Source organism: Orbicella faveolata, unplaced genomic scaffold (assembly GCF_042242905.1).
Source record: "Orbicella faveolata isolate gen_17 unplaced genomic scaffold, um_ofav_v1 contig_3, whole genome shotgun sequence".
Classification (NCBI taxonomy): domain Eukaryota; kingdom Metazoa; phylum Cnidaria; class Anthozoa; order Scleractinia; family Merulinidae; genus Orbicella; species Orbicella faveolata.
Window position 1 is genome coordinate 20,977,580 of NW_028301558.1, and position 24,306 is coordinate 21,001,885.

Sequence of the window (24,306 nt, forward strand, 5' to 3'; positions counted from 1 at the left end):
AAGGTCTCGCTTAGACAAGAAATTCTCACAGTGCCTGTCCCAATCCCTGGAGTGTAAACGAATGCCAGTAAATTGTTGTGGAATCAGTCGAGTGGTTGGGATGATGGGGGATAGGGATTACATTGCAACCTGCGTTTGACAGCCGTCCCGTCCAAGTTATATTGCTTTTACACCTCAATTATTTCTTCATTTTAGCAAAGTTATGACGATTTTTATTCAGGAAAGTAAAACTCCAACCGCGTTTGGAAGAAAGGTGAGTAAATGTCGATTGAACTCGAGAGGTGCTCTAACATTTCTGTGATCATCCAGCCATGGCTAGTGACAGCAGTTTATTACCTGTTTCGTTGTTTCAGCTGAAATCATGCAAGCCTCAAATTCTAATTGTTACAAAATCCTAAATTAAACATGTCGTAAGAAGATCACTCAGCTAATTTTCGACTTGTTATCTCTACAGCTGCACAAGCTCAACCAATTTTTTTCTTTTAGTTTTATGAAAAAGTTGTTTAGAAAGACAAGGCTATCGTGTCGTTCCTTTTAAATTTTGCTCAGTAGCTTCGGCTTATGATTGTGCTTGTCGTGCATCTGAACTAACCTTTTAAGGTAAACATGTAACTAGTGCTTGGGTTTTACCGGTTTATACCGGCAATACAACAACGATAGCAGAAGTGCCAAAAAAGAAAAAGCAAAGATTGTATTTTTTCAGTCACCCCCCACACACAGGACGTGGACGTCTGAAATTTGACCCAAAAATTGCTTTCTGATGACGAAGCTTTACAGAGTCATGGTTGATTGGTGCCACCCGGGTTACGAATTCTCGCGCGCAAATACCAACCAATCACAGGGACTGCACTGGTCTTCTGTAAACGCAGGCTGGACAAAATGACTAAGCGAACCTTTGCTCAAAAACCAGAAATTATAACTTGGATAATAAATCCGTTAATTAGTGAATGTTTATTTTCAAATCAAATTTCCTGTTGCAGCTTGCTGTTTGCTTATTGGACTGCATCATGGCAGAATTTTCACAGATGATCCTTCATGGACGTGAGGTTTGTACTTTACAAACTAAACTAGTATATCCTCGAATACAATTGTTATCTTTTCTCTGCTCAGAAATTACCTTTCTCTTCTTAAACAATGAATGATAACCTCTCGTTCATCATTTCTTTTATGGTTGAGGTAATAAGTAGTTAGGAGATTTACACGTTGACTGCTCCCAATGTATCAAGGCGTTATTACTCAACTGATAACGCAATGAACTGTTAAAGTGGAGGTCATTGGTTTCAATTTTTTTATAACCTAGTTTAGGCTAGAAGAGGCAACTGTTAAATTAACACACTTTGAAGATCATTTCATTTTTCCGTGTGGTGAAATGATTGATTGATTGATTGATTGATTGAGATGATTGTCTTAGCAGTCAACCACGAGGCCCACAAGCAAAAGGTGCAATTGCAATGCAATGTAAGCCACGCCGGCAACACTAGTATTAGTCCTTTCTGTATTAAATCTGTTTGGTTCTTTTTTTTTTTTTTTTTTTTTTTTTTTTTTTTCCAGATAGGAGATAATGCTGTTTTGAGAGACACTGCATGGGTAAGGTTTGATAGAGTGTTTGCACTCACGTGGCCAGCAGCCAAGCAAATTTATTGGAACTAAATAAATTGTTTACATAAGAAATGAGTTGAATTCCCACAGGATTGATTTGGGACACCAACATGGCCACCGTCTCATTGTTTTGTGGCTGCCATGTTAAGTGTACTGTTAAAGCTGTCTCCGTTTCACTTTTTGCTGACGGGTGATTCTGCTTTGATTTTCTTCTACAGAAACTGCTTAGATGTTTCCCAAAAGCGTTGTCAGTGTTTAGAATTGGTAAGAATTTGTTACTAAACTAAACTGATTTTCAAAATCGAAATACCCCCCTGGACGGGACTCTAGTTCATCGCGGATAATCTTCATCATTTTGTCAAATTACTTTGACAATTTGCGGGTTGCCTTCGATTTATGTTGTGGGTGAAGGGAGGTATGTTCATATATTTTCATATAACCAAATATTCAGACTGGATTTTTATGCTCAACAGAACTGGTTTAAACGGAATCCCGTAACCCGTAAGCTGAAAAGTTATCAGTGCTTGAATGTAACGTAAACGTGGGCAACGGAACGTTTGGTAATTAATCATCTTTAGATAATTATTCTCTTTTCTTTTTTATAGATGAAAGTATTGAATTCAAGGAAGCGCTTCTTGGTCTGAGGTTTGGCATGATTTTTTGTTTCAAAGATCATTTTTAGATTTTTGTTTCGCTTACTTAGTTCAAATTGTCCTTTCACTCATGAACGCAGGTCACAGATTCTCAAAGAACAACTGACCAGACTTTATCCTGCTGTATTCTTCAGGTTTGTCGTGACATGGTCGTGATTCTGTGTTGGTAGATTAGTTGGGGAACAAGTACAAATCAGGGCGAATTTATCTCTGAAAATTAAGAATGCTGTGTTGGCCTCCAGCTTTGCTAAGCAGCTAGCCTGTTTCAGTTGGTTGAAGAGCAGAACAGAGAATGAAGAGTGACAAAGACGAGTGGGAACCCTCGCCTTTTTTTTTCCGAATTGCTGTTTCTCGCGCTTTTCTCCAGCTAACTGAACGCCTGGAAAAAGCTAACAGTCAGCATGTCGGTTGAGTATTCGTTGGGGGTATAGTGTTCTTTAGTACTCGCTCACTTTTTGTTGTTGCAAATAATTGCTTGAAACACAGTCTCGAGAAGGTGTCCTCAACTGCATGTGTACGAATCTACACCGTGTGGTTCATATGTTACACAGTCCAAGGGTGCAGATGGAAAATAACGTATATTTTGATGACACTACCTCCTCACAGTCAATGTCTCATTATACCCGAGCTCGTGATCTCGTCTTCCCGGCAGTCTTGGCTTTTTCAAAGGCAGTCACGCTATCCTCGTGCACCACGTGCACGTGACATGCTTTACACCTTCAATACCGACACTGTTGAAAACGAGTAGAAAAGCATAGAAATCTTCTGATAAGTTTTCTGACCTGGAAAGGTAATGGAAAATGAAGCCAACACTTGGAAAAGAATCTGGAATTTTGCCCAATCTTCGGCAACCTTGTATCGACTGCTTACATTTCCTGAACTAGGAGTTTGACTTAATTTACTCGTGACATTAACATCAAACTGGTTTGAAGGAAGTTTGGGAGAAATAGACAGAACCCTGTAGTGCAGAAGTCGGCTTTGCCGTGAATTTGCTACAGAATAGAACCACTTCGTAAGTTAATTGTTTTCTACTTATTGTAGAGACTCGATGACATGTAAACCAAGAACTCTTTTTTTCTATTTTCAGCTTCTTTGCAAGCTTCCCCAGTGAGGTTTTACAAGAGGTATAGCAAACTTTATAGATTTTCCAATTTTATGTTTCCCGATTTCTCCTCGTTTGCAATAATACACCAGTATATTGATACCTGGTTTTTAACTATTTTTAAAGATGAAAACAAAAATGAATGATATTAGGGGCGTATGAGTAGGAAAATTTCATCACAGTATGCTCGGAATGACACCTTACCAGGATTCATACAACGGAACTTCGTATGTTTTCTAAAAGGTAGAAAAAAAGTGGGTTGTCTTCACTTCCATGCACCTAATAAATATAGTCTCTTTCGAATGACTAATTAGTAATTTGATAATCAGCTTCTTTTTCATACACAGGCGGTGAGAATAAGTGGCTTCCTTCAGGTCATGTTATGCATGTACAGTTCTTTTGTTTCTCTTCGGAAAGAGTGTCTCAGTGGCGTGGTAAACATGGCTGCTGTTTGCTCGGTAAGTTAGAACAAACACTGTTACGAGTCATATTAAAAGGAATTTTGCAATAAGAGAGGCTCTCATCAATACCTGAATATCCTCACTGAATTTGGACTTAACACGCGTTATCTTTGAATGCATAAAGTAACTATGTATGCATGCTTCAACCGAAAACGCAGGATGTCATAGGCCCTGCTTATAACTCTGTAACGTGCTCGTGTAAATCTTAAAAAACTCGTTGTGGACGAAATAGATGCCAGAAATCGCAGATCGTGATAGAATCGTACGACTGCATAACTCTCCTCGCTAATTTTGAGACCTACCAAGTTAAAGTGCTAGATTTTATGGCAGTTGGAAAGTTTTTGAACACATTAAAAAGATTTCTTTACTTAATGCCTTTGCCATACAACAACTTATTTCATGAGATAGAGTTCTCCAACAGTCGTAATCACATAACATTTGTTTCCTTTCCAGCCTCTTCATTTGGATTTCTGCCATCAGGTTACCAAGTTTGTTCGTGACTGTGTGTTATCTTCTCCTGTGGAGTCTCTAAGGAACTTATCAAAGGTGCTTCTTTGTTCAGATAATAATTCATGGCCTTCCAAGTGAAATCCTTGCGTTTTTATTTGTATTCTATTCTTAAAGGACTTGAGTTTTGTTCGGAAAAAATTCTGCCAAATGGAAATTCAAACTTTACTACTCCTTGTGATATGAAATAACAAAGAAGCTGTTCGGGTTTCTTGTAGCACTTATTTAGAATCGTACAAAGTGGCCAACAGGGGCGTGGTTCGGGCCCACAATTTTGCCGTTACATTGTTAAAACATTGCCAGAGGCTTTCTGAAATATAGAAATTCCGGCGCAGCATATTACCAGGTCCCCTTAGATGCGGGCTTCAGGGACCTCAGGCGTACAACAAGTCGAAAAGCTTGCTACACACTTCGTCACGATATAAAAAGAGTCATGTCTGTGTACGGACGGCAAATTTGATAAAATTAGCCAGTCTTCAGTTTTGCTGTTCGTATTCTGTCGCAAGCTTCCTCAGTCAGGATCAACCCTTATTTGTTTAGAGCGCTTTTCATTTGAGTGTCGTAAGACCAAAACCAAAGTTATCATTCTTACGCAGATAATCCAATGAAACAAGTAAAGCAAAAAAAAAGTAGCAGGTATTGTAAATTTCAATTGCAGGGAACGAGGAGAGGGGGGAGGGGGGAGGAATCATCAACTTGTTGTCACTTACTACTCAAAATTGTATTGTTTTTTTTTTAAATGAATAAATAAAAAATAAATCACACACACACACACACACACTTACCCCATCAGGGTTATTGCACTTTGTGAGAGTCTTAGCAAAGAAGTAGAAAGTACTTGATTGTGGTGATGTTGTAAATGAGCATTTTACTTTTTTGATGTAAGCAATCACTGAAGGTAACTCTCGGTACATTTATGTTTTCTTTCTTGTTAGGACGTCATCGCCTCTTGCTCGTCAGAGTTGCGACAGTTTCTGCAAAGTCAACTGACAAAACGTCAGGGAAGATAGTAGGATGGTGATAAGATCTCGAAGAAGAAATGGCTGATGGTTATATTGTCTCATTATCTTTGTTGAGTGAATGTAAATTACAAAAATAAATTATAAATTATAAATTATAAATTCATGTCTCTGTCCGCTTATTAATAATAAACATAGGCACGCAAGGCGTGCAAGAGTTATTTTTTTGGGAATTAGAAGCCCCTGGAGGTAGCAACACTCAGTGGACTCTTAACAGTTAGGATAAGGTTAATCCAACAAGTTTGTTTGGTTACGATGTTCTCGTTGACGTCGTCGCCGTGGTTTGCCTAAGCTCCCTATTATATTATCTTCAGTTATTTAGGTTTCAATTTTTCTCAATCTAAGAAGGATATTCTGCCAATTTTAGCGTTAATATGAGTTCACATTGACTTTGTGACCTTGATACTATGACATGGGTTCTTGTCTCGACTGCTGGTTTAAGGGAGCGGAGGCTCAGGTACTAGCTTTAAGTTTGTCCTACGCGGGCAAATTATCTCGAACAATAAATAAATATGGAGTTAATTTAAATTACAAGGAAACAAAAATAATCAAACGTGCGCACCCTCTGAACGCAACTCGTGTATTTATATGCAAGATTTACAGTATTGTTGATATTTCTGAAATGTTATGAAGTATCGTATTTTAAGTGAAAAATAGTTTTTGTGGGTTTGACAATTATGCATTGAGAGGTTTCCGGCCTTCTTAGTACTCTCGGAAAGCGAAGGATGACTCTTGAATGACAGAATAATCAACAATTCAAAGGACCATGATCTTTGGTGTTACGACATCCGAACGGATGGTCAAGTCGGAAACGTCCGTCGATTTCCAGGGATATGAGGAAAGCGTTTAGGGAGTGTTTGATCACCCATTGATTATGATTGATCGTATTTTGCGTGGATCATGGCATTAAAAATTATTTTTATGTACCTCGTGTCTTAAAATAGTCTTTTGGAAAACCCGTTGGAAGTCAGGGTTCTCAAATTATTAATGGTTTCAATATTCAAATCAGATTTAACCGCTTAATCGTAGTTAAGAAAGCGTCTGTCTCCTTGTTTCGTGGTCCATCAAATCGCTTTGGCCGAATGTAGAGCGATTTGATTTCGTGGCTTCGCGGTATCTTCGTACGCGACCACATGAGTCTAACACTTGTGGCAACGCCACGGATTCAAAGCCCCGTTTTCCCGCGCTTTTAAAGTCAACATAACGTAATGCGGTCAAAAGCGAGATGAAAAATGCACCGGTATGTTTAGAAACTAACGCCAAGGGGATTAAGAGGCAATCAGTGGTCTCTGAAGTAATACTTTGCCTGTTATGTAAATGATGCAATGAAAACTTAAACGCGCTGATTTGATACGTTACAAAACTTATTATTAATTCCTCGCTACGCGCGAGAAATTCACACATTTAATAATGAACTTCAAACTTAACGACGCAGTTTCCTTTGTCCATGCGCACCTTAGCCAAATTTCATTTTCAAATCTCTCAACCGATGTTTAGTTCAGTTTGAGCTGTCTCCACTTCGCGTCAGGTTTGCTGACTTTTAGCAATGCGAGCGAAGCTTTAAAAGGATACAGCGAGTTTTATTTAAACATTGAGCATTTCATTTCACGTGAACCTTAGTTTCTTGAAGTTTTGAGACTGAAAGTTCGCTTCACAAGGTGGCAACATTCCTTCTAACGTTTTGATTCAAGCATCGCTGGGCTCTGTGGTGCTCACCACTTGGGACATTTCAGAACTGTACTGTAGTAATCTTTAGTAATCGATGCTGAACGATGCAATCCGCCTTAATTCCTTCTTCGCCGGTGAGACATTTAGATACAGTCACTATGTTGAAGTATGCGGAGACAGATAAGAGAGGCAGGGCAATGGAAAAAGCCTTCTTAAAGGTAAGTAAAAATTTTTCATTCCATATAATCAGCAAATCGATTGAACTTTATTCTAATGGCATTTCTGAAGATTTTTTGGTCATATGATATTTCAAAGACTAAGCAGTCTCTTAAGAAAGTAACTCTCAGTGACTTTCGGGCTCCCAACAATTCAGAGTACCAGCAAAAACTCGTTTAATTTTCCTAGAAAAGCTTCAACACCAGTACCGTGGAACAATGATCTGAAAATTATATTAAAATGCTTGAGTTAGAAACCGAGTGTATGGAAAGCAGTAACTTTATCCAAGAAGGCGACTCTCGCACATATATACATATATTTACCCATACACTCTTCGTAAATAAGCTTCAATTTTCATAAAAACTCTTTGTGATAAGACACGAAGAGACCGAAGACAGCATGTAATTATAAAACGTTTAAACGTAGTTTTCCTTTGTGAATTACTGATCTAAGCACCTATTTTCTCTAGATTAGTCCTTGAGGTGCTGATTACTGTGCAGTACGTACATGACATGCATATCGGTGTCGCAACACCGGCAGTCTACTGATCATCAGCCTGGTTCAGTTGTGGCTTATAAGGATCCATACTGTGGAAAAACTCAAGCGATTTCTGGCCGGAGAAATGCCTCGGATAGTGGGATGGAAAGCGGCAAAGTCTTTTCTGAGAGCAACCCGACTATGGAAAATTCTGGTAACGATAGGATAAGTTAATAAGGACAGAGGTATCGACTTGTTTCTTAGAAAAATCCAGTAAGATGGAATGCGGAAAAGCATTTCAGTCCTGAGAGCAATCCGGCTGACGACAATTCTAGTAATGATAGGATAAGTAAATAAGGACACAGGTAACGACTCCGGTTTCTTAGAAAAATCCGAGATCAGTGCTAAAACGAGCTAATAAAACGTCCATTTTGAAATCGGAATGATCACAGAAGGCAATCACGCATTCCTAAGCTGGGTGGAGAGTTTCGTGCGCTCCTCTTAGTGCTTGTTTTACTTTCACGTCCAGAGGGGTGGTAGCAGTCGAGAGGTCGACTAGTCATTCCGTGCTCGCAAGTTGGAAACCTATCCTGTTGGACACAGCACGCAGGTATCATGAGTACCATGCGACAATCCACCGGAAGCATGAGTCTGAATGGAGTGTCGGAATAGGGTGGTTGATTTCTGACCGGGCCTGTACTGCCTCAGCGCTTCTGACTTCATATGTCCTCATATGGACCCCCGAGGGCTGTGTCTGTATTTCAAGCTGGGTTTGCAGGCTGTCGTTTGTTTTTTCTGTTGTCGTTGTTTTCTGAAGTCAAAATTCTAACAGAATTAATAAACACTTGATCCGGGTTTTTCGAGGGCTAGTTGTACTTATCAGTAACTTGGAGGAAGGAAGAAATGTGGACACAATATCCGATTGTATGATCACCCTCGAATGGAGCAGATGAACATCTATTTCCTGTTTAGCTTTTTTGAGCTTTAAGCAATTCAGGTTCCTATAAAACAACAATGCCATTGGCTATTTAACTGATATTACATTTTTTACCTCTAGAAGCACTGATAAGGTCAGGAGTAGTCTGTATGTTGAATTATTAATGCTTCACCCAATGCATGCCATGGATAAAGACTGGTTTGGAGTCTTTCTTACATCAAAGTGGACAAGTGTGCTTAGGCAGCGTTTGCATGTTGTCTTTCTATTTTATGCATGAAGAAGAAATATTCAGTTATTGGGTTAATCGAGAATGAGAAGAACTTCTTCATGAAAAGAAAATTTATGGATAAGGTGGAGAGATGGTCAGTTGCAATATTCAAAAACGTATCCCTACATGCTTTCATAAGCTTGCCGTGATGGAAAAAAAAACACTACTCAGGGTTCGATAAATGGAAACAGTGTCATATAGCCAAATCCTGTGTTTAAAACGTCCAGTGACGGTGCTAGACTGAGAGTTGTTTCATGGCTGGTCACCTTTTACAATTGCTTTCCAAGTTCCTTCAATAATCTCCCTCCAAGTAATTAAGAAGCAATCCACCACACGTTTGAGTAACAAGTGGACAAAAACTTTGTACCGAGATTATTTACACTGTATTGAAACTTCTGTGCGACTGCTTTGAATATCTTCTCAAGGGAAATTATTTCTAACAAATCCGGCTGTCGAAGGAGATTTTGAAGTTCATATGAAATACTTGAAAGTACTGGTGAAATGAAACTGATGATGAAATTTTACCTGTGTTTGCACAATTTATCTGTATTTTAAAATTATTTTCTCACGTTTCCATTGGAAATTGTTTTCGGTGTTATTTCAGGCAACTGTTTATATCTTAAACTTTTAGATAATGCTAAAAGGGCTCTAATATACTTAAAATTATTTTGATACATATTTTGTCCTATAAAAACTGAAATTGCTCGATTTCCTCTCGGAGTTTGTCTTAACTTTATCGTAGAACTAATTAATGGTAATATCTGAATAATATTGATGGGTCGTTTTTACGTGACGTCAATAAGTTTTTAAGTCCAAACCTAAAGAGCCATCGGAGTTTCTATCCTCATCAGGCATAAAAGGTGCGAAAATTGTAGATCTTGACAACTTTTCGTCTCAGTAGAGTCCTTCGTTTCGAAACAAGTGCATTTTGAATGTTAGAGTTATACCAGTGCGGGGCATAAAGCTACGATCGTGTTTGTCAAAAATTATATACTTATCTCATGATTGTTAGCCCTTTGTAAAGTGAAAGTAGTAGCATAAAGTACGTAAGTGTATGTTTGTGCAGTACAGGCAGTCAGTGGCCTAGATAACCAAGTAAGCTCCAGATTGTCACACTATTTTCCGGCCGCCATACTGACGAATCTATGCTGGCGTCATTGTTTACATTTTTCCTCATTAACATACTACTTTACACGGAGAAGGTATCGCGCTAGACACAAATTGACTACAACAATTTAAAAAGCTTGTAAAACTTAGTAAATGGTGAAATATTTGGCTCTTTGGGTGTAATATTGGAGGAGAAATTGGTTTTCTAATGAGCTTATACGTTCTTTTTAAAATATTGAGATTTTAAACCCGCGTTGCACAAAGAGTGCTCAATACCTCGGGCTCAAATTCCTTGGGACAGTTGATCGCGCTTTGCCCTTTCAATATTCAGAACAAATGTTTTGGTAGATTCATCAGAAACTGTATCACTTACGAGACAAATACTGTAAACAACGATTCGCCTATTGGAACCACGGAGGCACACCAGTATGACGGCAACCATACTGGGCTCCGTAAAATAATTAGACAAATATCTGAAGTTTGGGATAGGGCCCGGACCTAAAACTGGAGGTGTCATCTTTATTTATCTTACACAGGATCGCATTCTCTTGTTGGTGTGTGTGTGTGTGTGTTTTTATTGCCTGGCAGTGAAAACGATCTAATGTAGTCCGGCTATCTGACCAGTTGTGCCTTTCCAATATTTTTTTTCAAGATTTGAAATCCTTCTTTACTCGACAAAAATAAAAAAACCAGCCTTGCCAAGATTTTTTTAAGGTTCAAAACCCTTTACTCGACAAAAACAAAACCAAACCAAAAGAAGCCCTTTTTTGAGCAAACTTAGTCAGTTTTAATTTGGCTCATTGTGAGACCGTCCATAGTTATACGTTGTGCAAAAAGCTCTCTTATGTGAAGTTTACAACGCATTAGAAGTGACGAACTGGAAGATTAAAACGGCCTTTCGACTGAGATACTTCACTTTACATTCTCGAGAATGCTACTCGAATTTAAAAGATGTTAACATGCAAATTAACAATTCGATGTATCATTCACCTCAGGCTTAATGGAAAAACTAGTGAATATTCACAAGTTAATTTTATTGATAAGCCGCGGCCAGGTCTTAATTACTTCCCGTTCCTCTTCTTTTAAATTTTTCTCAAAATGAAACCGTCATTGTTTTCAATTTAACAAAATAATTTTTTCTCTTATTTACATTTTCGTAACATTGGTCATGGCCTTCATCAATACCTTGAAAAAACAAGAACACACGAAATAATGGTTGACACCAACAAAACGAACTGAGTGGTAACTTTAAACACATCCCATGCTCAAAATGTATATTCTCATTGCTGATTTTCTCAAATTGTTTTTAATGTCAACTCTGAGAATATGGTTTTTCAAAGTGCTAACTTTTAAGTACATCCCATGCTCAAAATTTATATTTTCATAACTGGTTTTCTTATATTGTTTTTAATGTTAACTCTGAGAATTTGGTTTTTCAAAGCGGCAACTCTTAGTACATTCCATGCTCAAAATGTGTATTCTCGTTACTGATTTTCTCATATTGTTGTTAATATCAATTTTGAGAATTTGGTTCTTCATGAAGACAATACCTGTAGTTAATCTTTTTCTTAGATTTTCATCATTCTTGCACTGAAACTTTTAAAAGTTAACGAGAATAGAAATAATGTACTTATCTGAGACTTGATGTTTCCAATAGTTAACCTGTGCCAGAGTCCAAGAGTACACTGCGATCTAAGATGGTTGCTCTTTCTGTCAACAATGATATATTGCCTAGAGCGAGAGAGAGAGAGAGAGAGAGTATTAATCAACACTATTTTATAACTTTGTCAACTATTGAATTTACAGTCGTGTTAGACTAGATACAGTTAAGAACTATATAAATTTTCAGAAAACAGTAGCGATTTGATGTGGTTTCGAATTTTGGCATTTTCTTCAGGAATGAAATAGAACAGGGCCTTTGTAGGATCCGGTCACATGGTACCGAATTAATTATGCTGGGACGCAAGTTACGCAGTGGGACTTCCAAAACAAAGGAAAGTCGGGCTGGACTGATACGAGTTCCTTTGTTTTGGAAGTCCCACTGCGTAACTTGCGTCCCAGCATAATTAATTCCGTACCATGTGACCGGATCTTGCAAAGGGTCTATTCCCATGGAATCCAATATGGGTTGTATTATTCCAGGGACACCCAACGGATCGTTTCGGTAAATTATCTGTTCGGAAGGCCTTTAATCCCCTCTGATTTTCTTAAGAGAATTGTCACCTCGAACTTTCGTGATATGAGAAATTTAATGTCTGTTGTTTTCGGATTGTCAAAAATGTCGTTTTGAGTACCGAAAAAAGGTCAGCTATCATTTTCGGAAAGGCGATAAAACCTAAGGTTTTCGGGAAATGGACAAAAAAGCCCTAATAAATTCGAGAATACTCAAGTTCCCCTAGTATAACCGAACAGATACATTTTTTTAGCGCAACCTAAAATTAACCTACAGAGCTTTAAAAGTACTCCAGATAGCCTAAAACAGCGCTTAAAAGCATTCGAGAGAAAACGGTTCAGTAGTCATCACTAGTCATCTGACACCAGAAGTGAAGCTCTGTACGCTGCTATCCCAAATTCAGTTAAAGTTGATGAAATTCAATTAGGGTTGATGGATATATTCAGATACCCATGAACTGTGTTCAACGCATCTTTGGTCATCATGGAGATAGCAGAAGAAACGACAGCAACTTAAGTTATTTGTCCACCCTGGTTTACTTATAATTATTTGATGGACAGATAACCTCTTCACTCCAAAAAAACATGTTCGTAGTGAGAGAGTTGAGCCATACTAACTAATGTTCTGGCCATTGAAAAATAACTACAAACGATTTGGAACAACTCTTAAGCCCTGTCCCAACAGGAAATACTTGGCGACCAAGAACGATCAAACACTGTTTGGTGACCAAACGTTTTCCCGTTTGGACACCTCGATTTGTCATGTTTCGCCGTGTTTGATAAAATTTGAACGACGACAAACATTTGATCAAACATTGTAAAACATTTTGTTGGTTCAAACATGTTTGATACCAATTGGCTACTCAATACAACATCAACATGTTTCGCCACCAAACATTTCCCGTTTGCACATCTATCATGTAGTTATGTTCCACATGCCAGTGTAAGAATGAGTTGACAATGAAGAAAAGCTGCTATTTAAGAACAAATAATTGATAACGATATCTATTTACTTAAGGCCTACTTACTTAATCCTCTTCGTTCCCTGTGGGACATAAGGGAGTCACAATTCCTCTACATTTATCTGTATTTTGTACGGTATGTTGTTCCTCACTGAGCTCAGGCACGACATTCGCCGGGTGGTTTCTGGCCAGCCAGGTCTCCCGTTGCCATTTGGTGTCCATCGCAAGACAACCTTGGGAAGTATTTGTCCCAGCCATCGAACAACATTCTGGCATCCAGGTATTCTGCCAACGGATTCAAGATTAATAGCAATATTCACTGCTTGCAGACATCGAGGTCAATTTTCTTTTTGATTTAGTTTTTCTAACCAAGGAACTCTCTGTTTCAAGAGAAAATTGCTCTTTTGTTAGGGCACAAATAACAATATAGCTATCCCAACGAGTTTACAAATCTTTCCCTGCGCTGAGAACCTTTTCCATTTTTGGGTAATTTCTCCCATTGAACTATACCCATATTGAGCATTATACACAGCTAGCGCTTATCAGCATTGACAATGTAGTCAATAAGTTAGAAGTTCTTAGATTCTAGTTATGGTTTCTAGGGTCTTCTAGGATGTTTTTTTTTTAAGAAATTAGAAACAACGATGACAGGACCACAAACTGAAGCATTCTATGAGGGGATTACTCAAAAAATTAAAACTTTTGATTCACCCAATCGTAAGAGCTTTGATTCAGTATTCGATTTCCTGTATTTGGAAGATACAATTTTTAATTGAACTTCTTTTTCAGTGCAAGGGCGCTGGAGAATAATTGGAAAGAAGTACATTTTAGTGATTCAAGAAAATAGAGTTTCTTTTGTTTGCTGGGTTAATTTTAAGCAAAAATACGTTCAAACACAAAATCTATGGTGGACACGTCTGGTCGACTAAAATTACGAAACATTTAGTAGCAACGCAAAATTACCAGCGACATTCACTCATTTTAAAATCTATCAAGTCCCTTTGTTAAATTGTAAACCGGTTATAGTGTTACGTCTGAATGCCCCTTAACTGGGCTTATCTGCAAGACTTCAAAGAAACGCAGATTATAGATTATATTAAATCAAATCTAGCGACAACTGTCATTCACTTACCTGAACTTCAGCGGAGTTGTTGCCAACAAGAAATTTGCCAGGAGTCCATTGCTGGTCGTGCTACACTTCATTTGAATTGGTGATTGACGCCTGTCAATCCAATGCAATTACTTTGGATTCACCTTTGTTGCCCCTGGTCAACTCGTGTAAAAAAACAAGAAAGCCATGGTTAAGGTTTTTCGTATGTTAACTCAAGCAAAACTAACTTGATCGAGCATTAGTATCAGCAAACGGACGTCTATCGGCCTTGTGCTTGACAAGTCTCCCTCAACATGTGGAATAAAGCTTTTAAACTACTGCCAACAAAGTGGTGCAGTGTGAGAACGCCTTGGAGATTAGTCATAGGTTTTGATACCAACTACATAACTGTTCCCTTTATGTCAGAGCAAAGGCAAAGACTGAAGGAATTTTCTGTTTTTTAAGAGTAAGAAAGACTGTAAATGGTAGCGCTCCGAAGGGATGAAACAAATAGCAAATGGTAAAGTCAAATTACAAACCAAACATATAATCAGGTTCTAAACAAGCATTAACGGCTCAGTGGTCTATTAAAAATAATCCTTCAGTTACTCATAAGAAAAATGTTTGCTATTCGTTATTTCAACTTCGCCGTTATAAAGTCTTTGATGTCACCTAAGAATACATGCACCACGAAGTTTTCACAGCACTGAGGAAAGTTATATTACACAATTAAATGATCAAATGGAAAGATGAGGGAAACAGCTAGTTGAATAAGGACACATAACAGAGAAAATATGGACGTACCTGAAGGAAGCACATCGACTAAGATGTCTTCGCTCTTGTCTTCAATGCAACGGCGACCGACGCTAAAATGGGTGTGTCATTCTACGCTTCTTGATATACCTACATTAAAATTAATTCCAACCGTGAGAAATATACTTTGAACAAAAGAAATGCTTCACATGTTGAGATTGTGTGCTTTAAATTGTGAAAAATGAGCCACTTGGGAGAAAAACACGCACCCGAAAGGAATTTTGATCCGAACATGTTACGTTTGTTAGTTAATAGGCCCATTTCAATTTATTAAAATTCTAACTTGGTTCCGAAGCTTAAGGGAATAAAAAAAAAATCAATTATTCGTCCCGACAGTATCCCCGATGCAGTCTCTTTTGTTTTATTCCCCTAAGCTTTGGAGCTTCGTAAGAAATTTAATATATCGAAACTGCTCTATTTAGTTGTCACCTGATCCGAACATGTTATTTTTGTAGTTCATTGCAAATACGTACACAGATATGTCTCCCAAAAATTAGTCAAAGACGCACCACTACGGTGGGCTGGCCTCTTCATCAAAAATTTGCGTGTGCTTTTCTGGGTTCATCCTCCCCTCCCCCATCATCAGCAATCTGCTACCTCTTGACTAGCCCTAGTTCTTCTCGTTTCTATGTGATCATTTTGAAATCTTCCAATCGAGACTAATACATATATACATACATGCACATCCTTTATTTAAACACGATAAGATTTAAAGCTCAAAGCTTGTGGGGTCGTGTAAAATTAATTACAAATGAACAATAATGGCGAACGGGTTCAATATTCAAATAATCAATGTATTATTGCATTCTTACACTAACGGCTAGCGGGCTCAATTTCAAAATAATCAATTCATCAATGTAATCTTTAGGGGTACGCTTCACTTGGTTTGACTATAACTCTATTATAATTATTCTTTTTATAAGTGAGGGTCCGGAAAAATTGAGGGTTTGTAAATTCTATATTCCCAGTCCAACTTACTTTCCCCAGCCTATTTTTTATTCCCATTTTTGCGTGTGATTCCTAGTCCCTGTGATCCAGATCGAAATTTCTTAGTGAAAAAATGAGAAAATTTCACTTCACTTCCCTTCAGCCTTTTCATAAGTGTCCTGGAATGTTCGGTAAAGAAATGCAAGTTGTACTTTGTCATGTCGACACTAAGGCGTTCTAATAGCTCTAGTGCACTTCTTCTTAGACAACCAAAGTAAATTTTGAGGATCTCTTCTTAGAAAGGAAAAAAATTGCTTGAGCTAAGAATACGAAAATATTTACGGACAATAATTCTTCATACCAAGAAGCAATTTCGTTCATATTTATTGTACCACAAAAGCACCATTTCAAACAATAATATACTGACTGATTACAATACTTAACACTTGCAATGTCAACACCATGATCCAGCAGGGCAATACTCATTTTCTTACAAAAGGGCATCCAAATAACCCACAAAGGGAATCCTCAACTTGTGCTTTTCGATGCTTTACTGGTTTAAATTCCATACGATGTGGTATTTCTACAGGAATTAACACTGCAGGAACCCCAAAATCTAGAGACAAATCATGTTACATTTATGAAGGAAGGAATTAAACTGTTGCAACAAATGACAGTTGTTTTAAGGGTGGATAACAATATCCTCTGAGGAAATCGCTCTCTCCAGTGGATACATAATCCTCTGGATAGTGATTTAAATCCTCTGAATAGTGATTTATCCAGTAAATAGCTTTATCCACGCTTCTGACTACCGGCCCGGATTGATAGCTTATTTCAGCATGCATAAAAACATCTATAACTTAACGCTAGCCATAATGAGCATATTAAATATAAGAATATTCAAAGTGGAAATTTTGTATTGAATCTTTTTCCCTCCATCAATTACTTTAATGACTAATTTTTCTTACGATAAATCTTTTTAATATAAATCGTCTTGTGAGTGTCAGTGAAACTAAACGATATGATTATTATAAAGCAAAAAGTTTTACTTTCTTTTTCTTGTTACACTTACTTAAATATTGAGTCGTTTTCAATGGAATCGTTTGAAGGTTGCAAGGTATCTCGAGTGACCTCAATGTACCTGTCATAAAGATTCATGTGTGGAAGAGGAGAATTGTCAATGATCTCTCTCTGTACATCAACCAGCTCGTCACCATACTCGTTAATAATTTTTTTGGCATTACAAATTTCCCAAAAGTAACCATAGTGGGCATGGAAACCTGGCTTATGTATCTTGATATCTATAGGAAAGCGACACTTTTCATATAGGGGGTCACTCGGCAGGGGCATGGGGGCTCGTTTGACTGAAAGAAGTACGGATGTACCGTCGATGCCTAATGGCTGGATTAGATCTTTTTCGCTAATAAGCACATAATTAGTGCCACCTGCCATGTCGACCCTGCTCATACCATCAGGTTGCCCCATTGCATCCACGTCCCATTTCAAGAAGAGCAGATCACTTTTTTCTCCTCCTGTGAACCAAATATCTCCCCCATGTCGCTCATGAAATTTCATTTCACCAGAAATCAAGACGGGACTGATGTAGCCAGGAATAACCGGTCTAGGATTTGCATTGTTGATGAAGAGATTGACAGTAGATTCTGTCTCAAGCACCACTCTAAAGAGAGGATGTGGTTTCTGCCCCGTGGTATCAAAAACAATCAGCTTTTTCTTAAAGAGCACAACGTCATTGGTCGTAACCTGTGAAGATGAAGGCATTTTCAAGTTGAGTTTTGGGTTTTGGTCGCTTTTGTCGATTATCTGAAACCGAGGTACGTGCTCTTTATCATGCTTGGTATCTAGTACAGGATCAATCTTAGTGGTATGTTGTTTAGCAAGTTCTGCTAAATCAGCACAGTTGATTTCGTATTCATTGCGTCCTCGTTGTTGAACAACAATAAAACGGTTAAAATATGGTATGTTATAACCTTCCCCGGGAAAATTTGGATACAGAATCACGTGATCATCGAACGGTGAACCGTTAACTAACTCGACATTTTGCACGCTACCGAGTAAATGAGTGTTTCGGGTCGTTCCATGGTAATATTTCAAAGCACCAGTTTTGGCCTCGAAAAAGATGCCCTTTATGTCATTTCGATCTTTAGATATTCCTTGAAATGAGAGCACATTGTGCCCGTCACCTAAGTTGGCGTTTAAGATATCAACACTTCGACTTTGAAATTCGCCAATCATACCATTTATGTTCAAAACATCGTTGCCCCCTCCGGTATCAATTATTAGAGCCGGACCTGGGTTATTGTTGCGGTAAATTTTCTTGTAATCACTAATACTAACTACGTCGTGTTTTTCATTTGAATCTGGAATATTGTACTCGGTGTTGATGTACAAATCATTTAACCGTTCTTCATCGATAAAGTCAGAATCGATAAAAACATGCACGCCTTTGTAGGCTGTTCCTTCCTTGAATTTCCCATAAAAATCGAAGCCCACGTATCCGGCTACTTTACCCCAGCCAGTGCTGCTTTTTGCCGTGGGCATTAAAGGACTTATGATCGAGTGTTGATTGCCCATAATCAAGAACTCTCCGTTAGCTATCTCATCTGGCGGGTCTCTTGTGTCAACATACCTCCGTTGGTAAAGGGAGGTCGCGTAAGTGGCGGCTTTTGTGTGTTGGGGATGAGGGCTATCTGAGCCATCGACCATGATTAATCTACCGTAATGAACTCTTCGCATGGACGCCGCCTGGTTGTTGACGTAAACGTCGGTGTACGGCGATTCCACCTTATCCAGGAATTCCATTTTCTGGTCAATCCGTGCCCTGCAGGCGTCCCTTAGATTCTGGAGCTCCCTCAATCTGTTCCTGTACGCCTCAACTGCTGCAGCGTCGTACCCAGAATGACCACCGATGAGTTCCACGAGCGTAGCGGCGAGGCCAAGAACAATTCCAATGATGGCGCCGACTGGTCCAAGCACAGCAGATCCTGTCACGACGGCAGCTACAAAAGTAGTCAAGCCCACCAGTCCAGCAGCTATGCTCAGTGATGCAGCAGCTATACCAGGAGCGTTTTCGTCTTCGATTGCTATTTTTAATCCCCAAATGTTGATACCAACCGTTAAACTATCAGAAAGAGGCCCGAGCACGTCCAACCAAGAAGCTCCTTTAAACCACTTGCTTGCCCTACTAAACGCTTTTCGAACTCTACTTAAAGCAGGAAACTTCTCAACGTCAATCTTCAGAGCCCGTTCCACAGCCGTTTTCGCTCTTTTTATAATGTTCTTGTCGACATTCTCGGCTGGTTTCAAAATTTCGTCATTTAAAATCCTTTTGTAATCGCTAAAGGCTTGTCTTGTGGGAGCAAAGTTTTTCTCCTTTTTTATGTGAGACACAATTTCCTCGACAACCGGCAAAACGAAACCTCCGCCGACATCCAAGAGAGTCAAGGTTAAGACCGTTTGTGCGAGGCTTTCCTTAGCTTCATCCAACTTTTCTTGTTCCCACAAGGACATTGCAGCGACGTTACTGGAACGAGAGTAAATTCCAAGCATGACATTGGGTGCAGAAATTGTTCTTTGGAATCTTGTAACAGCCTTGACGTACATGGCTGAAGTAGAATATCGGGAAGCTGAGCAAACTTTGGGAGTGAAGCACGGGATTCCAATTAACACAATGATCAGGAACCATTGTATCAATCGCGATGACAAACCCAGCTGAGGCTGAGGCAGATGTGTTTTTGAAACTCTTGTGTTGACTCAACCGGCAATAGCTTGAAACGATTTTACGCAATTTTGAAAAATCGTAAAAATCCGTATTCCCTTCTCACTCTGTCACTTAAAGGATGACTTTATCAGACAGATTTTTACGGTATATACTGACGAATGACTTCATCTCTTCTCTAGTTGATGGTCTTTGATTTGACTGAGTGTGATTGGTTGTTTTACATTATTTTATACTGACATGTATTGTTATTGCCTGAGTAGATTTAGCTGTCTTCATGTAAGATTTATTACAGTTGTTTGAAGTGTTTCTCAGAGATGTCCGGAATACCAGCAATACGAATTGTCAGGTGGCGTGATATGGCTTACCGACTACTTTTAATGGCAGAATCACGTAAATAGTTTTAAAACATGAGGATCAGGAAAAAATGACCTCATAGTCTTCATCTGTGCTCTTACTTTTGATCTCTGTTTAATTTCAATGCTACCCTCTCAAGTTATTTTTATCCTTTGCTTAAGGTTTGTGTCGCGCACATGGCGCCTGGAGCCCAGTAATAAAATTGCTCAGGTGGCAAGATATGGTCAACTGATTTTAGTGCAGAAAAAAAAAATTACTGAAAATGGTGAGTCTGTCTCCAACTTGAAAATCCTTGAAATATCAAAGACGTTCCTCTAAAATAATGGTAAATTGCTTGAAAAACAGGTATCATTCTAAATTAACATTTCCATATAAAGGAATTATAGTTTTTTAGTACATAATATTACGGATATCTTGTTATTAGTCCTTAATAAGCTAAATTGATTTAATTTATGGCCTGAATGCATCCGTGAAGAATGGCATGTCGACAGAAGTGTTCTCGTCAAAACTGCAAATATCTTAAACAGGTCAGTTTAGGGACTGATTACAATAAATTACACAACACTCTGAAAATTGTTTGGGTTTTAATAAAGCTGTGAGAGGGGAAGAAAGTCTGTAAAATGTCTTCACTGTAGTGAACTCTAGCTCTGGTGATCTTGGTTTAGTTAATCCCTTATTTTAATCTTCTGCGCCAACTCTTATTTTTTATATTCTAGGAAGTGATCTTCTTAACTTCATTGTTCACACCTAAAATTTAGAAATTTACCCCGGGGAACAAAAATAGAGACATATATCTTAAATGGAAAAACTAAGCAAGCAAAATTTGGTCAGTTGTGGTGTCGAATTGAACGAAAACGGGTCAAAACGCTCTTCAAAAGATCAATTTGAATTGTTTTATTGACGCCGTTTGTCAAGCCGCTGGTTACTCTCTTACAAACGGCGCGTATTAATTGAACTTGACGGCTTCCTAGGAGAATTATCCCGTGCAATATTCCAAGTACTTCACAAATTTTGATGTTATTTTTCACATTTACCAAAATGTTGTGGTCACTACCAGTTTTTAGTACCAATAATATGTTGCAAGACTTGATTATTGTAATGAATCTTTGTTAATAAAGGCTTTACTAAATAGGTTAATTTCAGCAGACTATACTGTGTTTAAGGATTTGTCTTAGAATTAGAAGTGTTTCTCGCTGGAGGTGTAAAAGTACCATCAATACGAGTTCACAGGTGGCGAGGTACGGCTTCTTAACTTCTGTGAATGTGGGAAACTGGTCCAGACTCTGGCTGAATTGAATTTGTTGACTGAGATATTTCATCCTGACAGAATGGTAATAAGTTGGAATGACATTTAAAATAGCAGCCGATAAATAAGAAAAAAACTGAACTGGGGCAAGTTTCAGAGCAGAACTACCCCAGCTCCGCGGGAAATACACAATGGCAAGGTGAAGACTCAGTTTTAAGTTTTAAGAACTTCCAAATATGAAACGAGTCAGGGTGCATTTTGTTTATTATTAATGAACAATGAAACGTGTAGAACTTAATAGTGTTGAACTGAAAATTGTAAAATGTAGAAACTCGTCGAAACTGTAATGATTCCTTTGATAGAAATTCACTTGTTTGAATCGTCAAACTTTTGTTTGTAATTACAATTTCCGGGAGGTTTAAAATTCTCTCAAAATACGCAAATGGTTTCAATAGCCGTCAGGACATGTCGAGAAGCAAAAATGACTCTGGAATATCCTGTAGAAAGGTCAGTTTACCTGCAGGTACATTTGACGAAAGGATTTTAGCCTGGTAAACTTGACATCAGTCGTCAAGCGATAAAAACAGAATTCTTCACAATGAGGGTAAAAGAACTGACTCAAGAATTTGTGAACTTCATAAACCAAGCACAATTTGACAAGTACCGGCCAAAGATAAAAACAAAAATGGCCAAGTGCAAACTGGTGGCGATATTCGCGACAACAACAACAACAACAACAACAACAACAACAACAAATCGCCCGGCCATTTTTTCTCTCCTGTGAATGTGTTTTTTTTTTCCACACTCGTCGGACTAAGAAGAAGGAAGCACCTCCCGTAGCTTACTGGTAACTCCTTTCAACAACACCATACAAAATGTAGTCGCTACGCCTCCAAGCCTCACCTCCAAAGAAAACCCAGATGCACTTGTAGCTTTTGCGTGGCTAAATTATGTTCTTAGCGATAACTGCAATCCCTTGCTAATTGGCTCCAACTGGCATGAAGAAATTAAAGCGCGTGGACTTAATCTTTAGCTTTAAAATGTCTTAAACTGGCTGGTTAGCATTATGCCACCTTGATGTTTTTTGCCTTACTCTGATGCAATGCAAATCGATTTTATTCTTTACCAACCTTTTCTTTGATTCATACAGTTGTCTAGTCTAGTAATATCAGAAAGAACGAAGTAGTAGAGCTTCGCACCTATCGATTGCAGAGGGCCATGAAGAGGTATAATGGGAAATGTGGTTCACCTTGTTTTTGAACTGGGAAAATGTGATTTACTCCACTGGGACTGGGATTTCAACTCTTGGAAAGGGATAAACAAATTCGAAAATGTGAATGGGATTTTTCTTCTTTCATGTCTTTACTCCGACTCTATTGTTTGACACAGAAAACTGCAAACTTATGTTGAACTTGAACTGCAGCCCGAGAGAATTACAAACGATAATTATACAGAATTGTTAAACTGAAGATTCTCGGTGCGAAGGGGGGATTTGTGGACCATGCAGTGCTTTTAATTCATTATGCACATTAGTTTACAAACAACAAAACCTCCTTTACATAAGCCTTATTGCATGGCTTCCCTGGGCTTCCTTCTCATATACATTACTATGTTGTGAATATAGATATAAATGGCAAAAATGAAGCAAACAAGAACAACAACTGGGAATGGGACTTCAGGTTTGGTAACTAGGATTTTTAGCCAAAATTAGGCTGGGAACTGGGATTTGGTACTATATATAATTCATGACCTTCACGTCAGTTTAATTCATGACCGTCGTGAATTGACTTGACGTAGGTGGTTACGAAATGCTACATTTTAATAAAGAAACGTAAACAAACCCTAGAGAGTGCGCAGTAAGGCCTGGAAATCGAAACAACCTCAGCGCAATTGTCCTCGCTACGTTTTATGCATTTGCGAGCATAGGCGTACCGGAAATTTTTTCCAGGGAGCGGGGGGGGGGGGGGGGGGGGTAAGTCACTTTCGGAAAAATTTTTTCGCAAGTTGCCCAAATTCTTATCAAACAATTGAGCACACGCTAGGGTCATAGTAGACCTGCATATGGAGTGAAAGTAATCTTACATTTGAATCCACACTGTGAATATTCTTGTGTATGAATCTACCATGTAGATCACGTTACAAGTAGAAAACATTAAAAGAAATAACTGTCTCTTCCATTGTGAAGCCGGAAATATCAATAATACGATCCTTGTCATTGTTTAGTACAGAGTTGACCTATTCCCTTTCAGTGTCAATCAGTGCGATGTTACTGACACCCTGTTGCCCCATGTTGTGGAGGTCGGTTTTCAATCTGCGTAGCGCGCTGAATGATCGTTCTGCAGAACAAGATGTAGCTGGTATCATTACAAGGATATGCACACATGTCTCTCAAAGCACAAAATATTTCCTGGTTATTTCCATTGAACCTAACCTCAAGCTCTGAAAGCACCTTATCGAGGGACACATAGTACAATGTAACTGTAATGTGGTGGTGTGGTTCCAGTGTCAGCTGCATTTGGCTTTGCGTGTGTTCACCCACAAGGGCTTGAATGCGGCGCGATGTCTTGTGTGTGGGTGCCATGGCATGGTTTCCGTAATTCAAACGGAGAATTTGTCAGCCACTGCTTAATTTTCAGACCCATTGCAGGTACTATCTGCCATACGCTGCTGAAACTTTCTACACTCCGATATCAGCGTAGGATTTGAATGGTCATGTTGGCGTCTCTACAGGCGGAGGTGACGTCGATATCGATATCGGCACAGACTACTTTTGTTGCTTAGGACTATATTCAATACACACAGTCAAAAGATAAATTTCAAGTAACGAATGGCGGTCAAAAAAGCTCTGTTCTCAGAGTAGGTTTTGAATCTTTGTCTGAAAACAGCGTGAGCAGACCTTTTACTATGCCTTCACAGCTTTCCCACCGGCATGACCACTGCGTGACTTCAGCGTCAGTTTCAGACCCTCGCCTTCTACTTCTGTGTCGCC

General features: G+C 38.7%; 2 protein-coding genes across 3 annotated transcripts in view; one reads left to right on the plus strand and one right to left on the minus strand.

Annotated features, from left to right (window-relative positions):
* LOC110054844 (Fanconi anemia group A protein homolog) overlaps positions 1-5,443 on the plus strand; it is a 32,346-nt gene extending 26,903 nt beyond the window's left edge. Inside the window, exons 43-53 of one of the 2 annotated variants that reach the window (XM_089297624.1) lie at positions 196-253; positions 981-1,046; positions 1,552-1,587; positions 1,818-1,863; positions 2,205-2,244; positions 2,333-2,386; positions 3,340-3,376; positions 3,702-3,812; positions 4,269-4,361; positions 4,919-4,958; positions 5,258-5,443. In XM_089297624.1, the coding sequence (XP_089153750.1) occupies positions 196-253; positions 981-1,046; positions 1,552-1,587; positions 1,818-1,863; positions 2,205-2,244; positions 2,333-2,386; positions 3,340-3,376; positions 3,702-3,812; positions 4,269-4,361; positions 4,919-4,930 (553 nt within the window). In that variant the 3' untranslated portion in view covers positions 4,931-4,958; positions 5,258-5,443. The remainder of the gene's footprint in view (positions 1-195; positions 254-980; positions 1,047-1,551; positions 1,588-1,817; positions 1,864-2,204; positions 2,245-2,332; positions 2,387-3,339; positions 3,377-3,701; positions 3,813-4,268; positions 4,362-4,918; positions 4,959-5,257) is intronic. The other variant, XM_089297623.1, reaches the window with a different exon arrangement.
* An 11,603-nt stretch (positions 5,444-17,046) lies between these two features.
* On the minus strand, positions 17,047-23,898 carry LOC110054867 (uncharacterized). Its single transcript, XM_089297390.1, has 2 exons — positions 23,749-23,898; positions 17,047-19,713 (listed from the first exon to the last, which is right to left on the minus strand). Exons 1-2 carry the CDS (start codon positions 23,896-23,898, stop codon positions 17,047-17,049), a joined length of 2,817 nt encoding a protein of 938 aa, XP_089153516.1.
* Positions 23,899-24,306: the final 408 nt, after the last annotated feature.

Coding starts and splice junctions, on each gene's coding strand:
- LOC110054867 (XM_089297390.1), bottom strand. CDS start 23,898: ATGGCACCCACACACAAGACATCGCGCCGCATTCAAGCCCTTGTGGGT. Junction 19,714..23,748: donor AGGTGCTTTCAGAGCTTGAG/GTTAGGTTCAAT, acceptor CATCTGCCTCAG/CCTCAGCTGGGTTTGTCATC.